Raw genomic sequence first — 9,341 nt, forward strand, 5'->3', positions numbered from 1 at the left:
GAAAAAAACCACTTGTTGTTTTCACATAACCAGACAAGGAGCTGTGTGATAAAGCTGAAACTGTGTGGATGTGTGATTTAAAAAGAGATCAAGAAGCATGTTAAATATTCAACTTCTTTGTCTGCTTACTTCAAGTTACTTTTATTTCTGCCAACCCAAATGTGAGTTTCAGCTTTTTAAAACAATTTTATAAAAACCAAAATCACTTTCCAACACTGGGTGGCAACAGAAGCTTCATCATGTGATCACTTTTTTACTGAGATGACGTCATTAATGGTTATTTATATTAACCATTGTGGGTTTTTTTTGTATCAGTTACTAAACCTGTGCTTAAATTTAAGTCCTCTGCAGCCGCCCCCTCACAGTCTGTCGCTTATGTTTCCCAGGGTTAGAAAAGAAGGGCACTTGGCAGCGTCCTTCACTCTGATTGGGTAAAAATTTCACTTCCTGTTGATGGGGTCAGAGGTCGGAATGACTGGGTCAACTCTGTCCTTTTGCAAAGGGATTAAGGAGGCCTATCTGATCCTGGTTAATCCACCCGCACATCACTGGAGCATAAAGCTTTTATACACACACACACACACACACACACACACACACACACACACACACACACACACACACACACACTGTACCCTTGCTTCATATCTGTGCTGCATGTTTTGAGTCCACACACTGACAGCAGATTATAAACATGAACATGTGACCGTCACTGACATTAGCGGCAGTCTGGTTAAAGTGATACATCTCTGTTTTAAGAAATACTTTTATTTGCTTTTAGAATGAAATCTATTAAAAGACTGATGTCAGTACTGTGTGTTGGTAAAATCTAACTTTAATTTTATTCACACTTGTTTTTGGAGTTTACTTACTTATATTAGTATTAGTTGTCTGTGCTGAGCAGTAGAGTTGACTAAACTCATTTAAAGGTAATAATTTGTATTAAGAATACTTCCTCTGTGGTGAGAACAAAGACTCACTGGGCTGTTGATGTTTCACCTCAGATCTTTGATTTAGTCTTCACTTCACTATGATGTGTTTAGACGACCACGTTTGAGACTTCTGCAGTGATCAGTAACTTTAATAAATCCAGCTTTCCTGTTGTCTCTGCAGCGTATGGGTCACAGAAAACAGAGAACCCTGTCTCTGAATCGTAAATATTGTGTACATGCTATAAAGTAAATATCCAGCCCATTTATAATGACGCTTTCTTACGTCAGCATGAATTTCTTCACTATAATTTAGCTAAAAAATATATTTATCTGCCCTGCGACAGACTGGCGACCTGTCCAGGGTGTACCCCGCCTCTCGCCCTATGACAGCTGGGAAAGGATAAGCGGAAGCGAATGGATGGATGGATGGATAATATTTAGCTCTTCCACTCTTGTTTACCGGTACATTAAGTGACTTATCCTGTTATGCACACTAAAAACAAAACAATGCATCAATCCTAATTTAAGGTTAGCTAATGTTTTAAGACTCTTTTTAAGAGTTTGTATTAAAGGTTTTAATTAAAGCCAGTCTGTCGATTTTTACAGGATAGCTCGATCTGGTTAGACAAACGAGTTGCCAGAAATTGGAAAACAAAACAAAAACATAAACTTAGAGTGATGTACTTAAGAGTCAAATCTTAGAGAATACTTAGACTAAGTTAAAGTGTTTATTTAATCATTTTAGTTTTCATTTTTGAGCACTGCTGGGAAAAGACTTTGAGCATCAGATTCCAGAAACTGGCCTGAAACACCTCCTCATGGTGCTGCAGTATAAATAGACAGCGACTCTTTAAGATTCCTATATTTAACTGTTAACTGTGGGATGATTCTGAGACTAACACAGAAAAATTCATCAGAATGTATTAACTGTTTTTCATTTAACTTATATAAAAAGTAAAACCTCTTATTGGACGATAAATTCTAGAAGAATTGGTGCGTATCCTCGTGAGAACCTCGTGAGATTCTAGTCGCTGAGGAAAAAAGTATCTTCCAGATTAACTTTTTTGTGATTTCCTGCCCTTTTGGAGCTAAACAAGATCACCAAAACACATGAAATATCACTGGAAAGGCCACAATGTCCTCTTTTTAGCACATCAGTACTTAGTGGGGTTGCTCAAATAACTCAAAAGATAGAGACCTAAAAGAAATGTCCATTACAGAGGACATAAGTGAACAGGCTGGGTCTCAGGAGGGTGGAAACAACATTTACTCCACCCCTGTGACCGTGCCGCTAACTGTGGTCTTTATCTGCTCCGGGAACCTGTTTAATGCTCAACAGTCCAACAGCCTCACTGTTCATGGCTTAACTGGGACACAATTTTCCCATCGCATCTCATTCGAATCAGGACAATAACCCCGTCCACTGGAGACAACAGGAGAGAGCTGTTTGACCGGTTTATTGGTGTCAGGTTTACTCTGTGAACACGTGTCAAAAGGACGCACAAAGACGTGGCCTCGTTGTGAAAATATTAAAGTGATGGAACAACAGAACAGCTGAGGTCATCACAGCTGCTGTAAACTAGTCGCTGTAAGATCCTAGTGATAACTTTTATAAACCACTTTGCAAAATAAATGAACATTTGTTGAGGTTTAATGTTCTAAACATGGAAAACAGGATTTCTAGGTTTATCCACTGAAGGGCTGTTTTTCATTTGATACATGATCTCATCTGATAACACCAAAACCAAAAGTCTTACAGAATCAGTAAATCTAAACTCGTGTAACTCAGGTAAGTGATGTGAACACAGTAAGGTTTCTGGGCTGATGGCAAAATACAGAACAGTGACAAATTAAATAAAAACCAGTGAAACCTGCGAGGGAAGGCTCGCTGCCTCCTGCTTCATCCTGTGAAGGAACGCTTCCCTCTGCTGTTTCGGGGCCTAGCAGGGCGTTGGGATGAAGATGACATTCATCACTAGCTCTGGCCTTCACAGTCACATGATCTCAACCCAGCTGACCACAGGTGGGAGATTTTGGTTCAGCACTTTACTTTTCCTTTAATTTGTCACTCACCTGTATTGGATGGTTCAAGTAACAGAACAGGATTCAAATGTTGTAACTTCACATTTCAAACTACCAAACACAGCAGAAGTGGGATGCACTGATACGTATCCTGCTCTAATAACTTATAATGAGCCCTCTGGGTTCCCTCCAGGCCTTCAGTGAAGTAAAGTAACCTTCTAGTAATGGTCTAACTCTTCTTCTTGTGTATCTGTATTGATACAGATGTTTTCTGGTAACACCGCATCTCAGGAAACAGGACATCAGGTCAGTCGCTTCTTCTCCACATAAACGTGAGGTTTAGGTTACGTTTGCACGCTTGTAGGGGCAGGAAGGGAGGAGGTAAGGAGGAAACATCTGTAATTCTACTTGTGCATCAATCCATTTATGATCTCCCACCAATCCAAAGTTGTGTCCAACTAGCAGCAGGCTGCCCAGGCCAGGTGTTCTTAGACCAAATGAGCTATATAATCTCTCCAAGAAGGTCTAGGTCTAGGCCAGGGTCTCATCCCAGTTGGGTGTGTCCTGAAATCGGCCAAAAGGAGGTGCCCAGGACACATTCTAGCTGGATGCCCAAACCATCTCAACTGCCTCCTTTAAAAAGGTCCCCACCACATTTCTAAGCCACCTGATGCAAGTAACTGACAGTCATCTATCTTTACTGTCTAACTGCTCACCTGCCTGCTCGATCCTTCATGTATATTTATTTTTAATATTACTTATCTAGTGGCATTAGCGGGTATTCTTTTAAATTCTCAAGTTTGATTACTTTGACATTTACTGAGCACAATCACACAGAGTGAACCTTTCTGAGTTTTTATCCTGCAGATACGTCAGTGCATCCCAGCGCAACTACGTTTTTAATTGTACATACACACATAAATATACAGCAACACACATCTTTCGTAGCATTGATTGTAACTGATGGCAGTCACCAGTCAGCCAAACACATCTGCAGACTTGTTGTCAACAGAAAAAGGCACGACTGGTATAAAGCAGAAATATCAGCCCTTGAAACTGGTCTCAGGAGCTCCGCTGAGCTGCAGGCTCAGATCAGATCAGGAACCAGTAGCTGTGGCTCGATATGTCAGATAAAACGTCCCCGTTTATTTCAAGTGAAACCTGCGATGTTTGAAGTCGAGACGTCACCACAGCTGCAAACATCTGCTGTTCAGCTTTAGCCCTGCAGCTGCTTTAGTGCTGATTCATCGCTGTTTGCTTCACTTTGGTCCAGAGCAAAAATAGACTATATTGCCAAAAGTGTTCACTCACCCATCCAGATCATTGAATTCAGGCGTTGCATCACTTCCATGAGCACAGGCGTGTACAGCCAAGCACCTAGACATGCAGACTGCTTCTACAAGCATTAGTGAGAGGATGAGTCGCTCTCAGGAGCTCGGTGAATTTCACCGTGGTACCGTGATAGGATGCCACCTGTGCAACAAGACCAGGCATGAAATATCTTCGCTACTAAATATTCCACAGTCAGCTGTTAGTGGTTTTATAAAAAAGAAACGTGGAAGTGAGTGAGAAAGAGAGCAACTCAGCTACAAAGAGGTAGACCGACCTGAAATCACAGGTCAGCGGATGCAGAGGTGCATAGTGAGCAGAGGTTGATCGCTGCAGACCTCCAAACTTCATGTGACCTTTAGATTAACTCAAGAACAGTGTCGAGAGAATAGGTTTCCATGGCAACCAAGCCTTACATCACCAAGTGCAATGCAAAGGGTCAGATGCAGTGTGTAAAGCATCTAGAGCAGCAGAGATGTGTTCTCTGAAGTGATGAATCAAACTTCTCCATCTGGCAATCTGATGGACGAGTCTGGGTTTGGTGGTTGCCAGGACAACAGTACTTCTCTCACTGTATTGCGCCAAGTGTAAAGTTTGGTGGAGCGGGGATTATGGTGTGGGGTTGTTTTCAGGAGCTGAGCTTGGCCCTCAGTTCCAATGGAAGGAATTCTTCATGCTTCAGCATACCAAGACATTTTGGACATTTTCATGTTCCCAATGTTGTGGGAACAGTTTGGGGATGGCTCCTTCCTGTTCCAACATGACTGCACACCAGTGCACAAAGCAGGGTCCATAAAGACGTGAATGAGTCAGTTTGGTGTGGAAGAACTTGACTGGCCTGCAGAGTCCTGACCTCAACCTGATAAGAGACATTTGGGGTGAATTAGAGCCGAGTCTGTGAGGCAGGCCTTCTCATCCAACATCAGTGTCTGACCTCACAAAGGTGCTTGTGGATGAATGGTCAAAGGAAGGAAGAAGAGCAAATACTTTTGGCAGTATAGTGCATCTCAGCAGCTTCTTGGTGTGTTTCTAAGCTCCCTGAGGTTGAATGGTGACGACCAGCAGCCTCATTTGACCCAAAAAAAGTCTCAGCTACACATTAAATAACCTGATCTAATGAGTTTAAATGAGCCTTCATGCTTGCCTGAGCAGGAACCAGTTTAATGACCTGACCTTGACTCACAGTGTACTCGAAGTAAATATAATAACAAGTTTTCACACCGAATGAACCTTTGCAACGAGAAATGAAGGACAAGCTTCATGTTGTCGCTTGTGCACAGCTAAATCGTATGATTTACCATTGCTTTATATAAAGATGCAAAATAAGGGAGAGGGTTTGAAGAAAAGTGAGCAGAGCTGCGGGACTTTTACCTATGGTTGCTCCAAAAAGATTAAAAATGCATGAAAAAGGACGGACGCTTACTGAACCCTGAGGCTGACCCTTGTGGATGTTACCAGACTGATCTAACCAAAACTGACTAAAGAGTTCTGGGTACCAGCTGGAGTACTGCATTAATGTGTAGCTTTAGAAGATTCTCCTGTAGCTGTGAGAGCCTTTAAATTGGTACGCAAACAACATCATATTTTCATAAATCCTAAAAACGTTCATCGCCATAAAAAGAATCAATAAAACACGCTGGACTCATAAACTTCCTTGACAGACTCCTGCCTGTCAATCAATGCCCTTAATTTAAAAACTCGCCTTCAAAATCCACATCAGTCAAACCTTGTGACAGACAGTGAGAGTATTCAGTGATTTTGCTTTCATTCGCTCCTCAGCTCTCATCGTGCTGGTTTAAGTGGAGGTAACGAACTCTCGGTCTTTCCTCCACGGCTCAACAACCTGAATGACTGAAGCGGCTTCCTCTTCCATTCCTTCCTCCTCGCTTTAGTTTTCCCGTTGGGTCTTTTGCTTCTTCCGGGCCAGCCGGGCCTCACGCATCTCCTCCAGAGTTTTACGTGGGTCCATGATGAACGCAAAAGCCACTCCGGCCGTGCCATCGCCGTTCTGCCGAGAGAAGCACAGGAAGGTGGCCCAGAGGAAGGCGCAGCAGCCCATGAAGGCAGTCCGCATGTACAACGGCATCAGGACGAAGTTGAGGAACTAGAAAAGTAGAAGCAGAGAAGAGGACCATCATGGAAAAGGGTCTTCTGAGAGGTTTTCTTGTCAGTGGGGTGCACACTGTGATTCTGAATCTACACACTTCATGTGAAAAAACAACAACATTTACCAGTAAATAATATCAGACAGCACAGCAGCAAAATCTCTGATTTTTAGTTCCACTCCTCTGAGATTTTTATTTTTTCTGACTTTAAACAAATAAAAATGAAAACAGGCTCACCTGCATGAATGGCCAGTACATGAGTCCAGTCTGAAAGAGAAAACAAGACACGATCAGAGTTTCCATCTCCATGCACACCTGAGAGGATCCCAGGGAGAGGCCAGGGATGAGTGTAGAACTGAGGCGAAGGTGCTGTGATTGGGATGCTTCCGTTCATTAAAACATCGCACACAGAGCTGCCAAACTGCACGCAGCAACATCTGTTGCTTTACTATTTAAAACATTGGTCACTGTGGATCCTTCTAAGGTTAGAAAAGAGGACATATCTCACTCGCAGTTTCAATCCACTCACTTAACGCAGCTTGAAATGGAGAGTCAGCAGCAACGCCTGCACAACTGCACTTCAATTAGTGTGTGCAAATTATTATACTCCTTAGAGTATAATTTACACAAAGGTGATAAAGCAGAAAAAATCTGAATAAGACAGAGATAGAAGGGAGACACGCCAATCTCAGAAAAACAGTGAAGCATGGCCACCAAACATGGTTAGAGCTCAGCACTGAAGCTAAAAGACTGGGGTTAGAAAACGTTACATGAAAGAGAAGTTATGTTTAGGTGTGGGTTACAAGTTAACAGAGGGGGAAGTGCAGCAGCAGCATCCTCCTCTGTCACACTGATCCTCTGCATCTCCTCCTTCACTACATCCATGAACCTCCTCTGAGGTCTTCCTCTTCTCCTCCTGCCTGGCAGCTCCATCATACTTTGTCCAGTAGATCCTCCCTCCCACCTCTGCACATACTCAGACCACCTCAGCCTCTCGAACTCTGAGCTGTCCCTCTGATGGACTGATTTCTAATGGTGCTCACTTTTGTTGTTTAGTGTGTGTGTGTGTGTGTGTGTTTAGTCACTGTTTTTCAAGATATTGTATTATGCATAACTGTTGTCTGCGTGTGAGGATGGATGACTCACGACTGCAAGTACAAATAAAGCAACCCGAAGCTGTTTTACTGTAATCACAGCAACATGACACTATGAGTCACACTTGGCAGGACGTCAGCTCCTGAACGTCCTGAAACCCACTGACATTTTTATCCTCTGGCTGAATTACCCCGCGTGCTCTCCTCCGGGCGCCGAGCCCACTGCGCAAAAGCAGAAGTGCCGGTGGCGTAATCTACATTAATCCGGTTGTGAGCTGGCAGCGGCAGAAGCTACCGTGTGTGAAAGAAAGGCGACTTTCCTTCGTTTCGCGCCGCTGCTGAAGCGCTTCTCACCTTCCAGGTGTTGAAGAACTTCTCCCTCCAGTCCTCAAAGACGTCCTCCTTTCCCTCCAAGAAGCTCACCCCTGCGAAACAGAGAGCAGGTTTAAGGCACTGCTTGGGACGTGCGTCTTTACGCACAAATGTAAAAACTATGGAACAAGACCTCACCTTGAACACTTTAGTATTTGACTGAGAGACAACCTTGACCGGAAACCACTTCACCTTCACACTCATTTAAGATGTTAGAGTTTCATTCACAAACTGACACTCTTTAGATTTTATAGTAATGGTTTGTCCCGATTGTCCAATTATCACTCATTATCAGCGTCATTCTGCGTCTGCGCTCTGGCTCCGATGGCTGGTTGACATTTATAGTTGGAAAAATAATCAATAACTCTCATATTTGATGTTCCGACTAAAGATAATATTTGCTGGCTTCAAACAAAAGCGCACTGAAGGGGGGGGGGGGGGGGGGGTGTACTCACGCGCTTTGCTTTAACACGAAGCAAACTCTCAGTTCTGTAACCCTTAACGTGGATAAAATGAAAGCTGCCCATCTTACCGGTGTAGAAGACACTGGTGGCCAAAGGCGACGCGAAGCTTTGGTCCAGCAGCAGTTTGCGGAAAACCATCCCGGCGGACTTTCCAGGGAAGCGCCTCTCCAGGGCGCGTAGCCAGAAGTAGTTAAAGTTTCCCTGGAAGCTGATTGCCACGATGGCGACATTGCGAGTGTGTTTCCAGTCCATGTGCTCCTTCTGAGCGATGAGCTGGTGGACTAGGTCACCGCCGGCGAATAAGCATCCGTACAAGGTGACATTAGCCAGCCAGGGGAATCGCTTGGCGGCTTCTTTGAGTACAGCTCTCCTCATCGTCTTTGGCACCGACGGGGACGCAGGTGCCTACAGAATGACCTGCCCTGAGTGGTTTCACCTCAGCAGTCAGGATGCAGGCATACCGGTTGGATTCGTTTGGCTAGGCCCTAGTGCCAGCCTACTGGACGACAGGACGCAATCCATCAGTGCGCCGTAATCTGGGAGGGATTACACGTTTCCGCTGGCAGCAGGAATATCGCACATCATCAGATCTCAGATGAGAAATGCCCAAAAAACTCCCCGAAAAATGCAATGCATAAAACCTGCCATGGCTTCGCTTTGGTCACGGTAAATTTAAATCCAGATCATTCTTTCTACTTCCCGTGAATCAGGTGCGTCTCCAGCAACAAATCCTGCAGGTCAAGCGCTAATCTGCTCAGGCGTACATCCCGTCCAACTGCGTCACCAACACAGCAGCACAATTAATTTAATTTGACCAGATTCCATTAAATGTAACATTTTACACGCCAAATATTTAACAAAATTACTCGGGAAATTTACATGTAATTAAATTATGTAAAAGTTAAGAGTTTGGGCAGAATCTTTCTGAGTGTACAGCCAGGTAAAGACTTCAAATACTATGGAGAAAAATGTAGATCTCTCATTCTGAGGATCCTTAAATAGATTATCCTCTGTCTTTTCTTA

The 9,341-nt window shown here is 43.7% G+C and overlaps 1 protein-coding gene across 1 annotated transcript; it reads right to left on the minus strand.

The window, feature by feature from the left end:
* Positions 1–5,933: 5,933 nt before the first annotated feature.
* On the minus strand, positions 5,934–9,144 carry mpv17l (MPV17 mitochondrial membrane protein like). The gene is made up of 4 exons (XM_026163986.1): positions 8,387–9,144; positions 7,837–7,907; positions 6,626–6,655; positions 5,934–6,387 (listed from the first exon to the last, which is right to left on the minus strand). Exons 1-4 carry the CDS (start codon positions 8,691–8,693, stop codon positions 6,172–6,174), a joined length of 624 nt encoding a protein of 207 aa, XP_026019771.1. The 5' UTR covers positions 8,694–9,144; the 3' UTR covers positions 5,934–6,171.
* Positions 9,145–9,341: the final 197 nt, after the last annotated feature.

Source organism: Astatotilapia calliptera, chromosome 4 (assembly GCF_900246225.1).
Source record: "Astatotilapia calliptera chromosome 4, fAstCal1.2, whole genome shotgun sequence".
Classification (NCBI taxonomy): Eukaryota; Metazoa; Chordata; class Actinopteri; order Cichliformes; family Cichlidae; genus Astatotilapia; species Astatotilapia calliptera.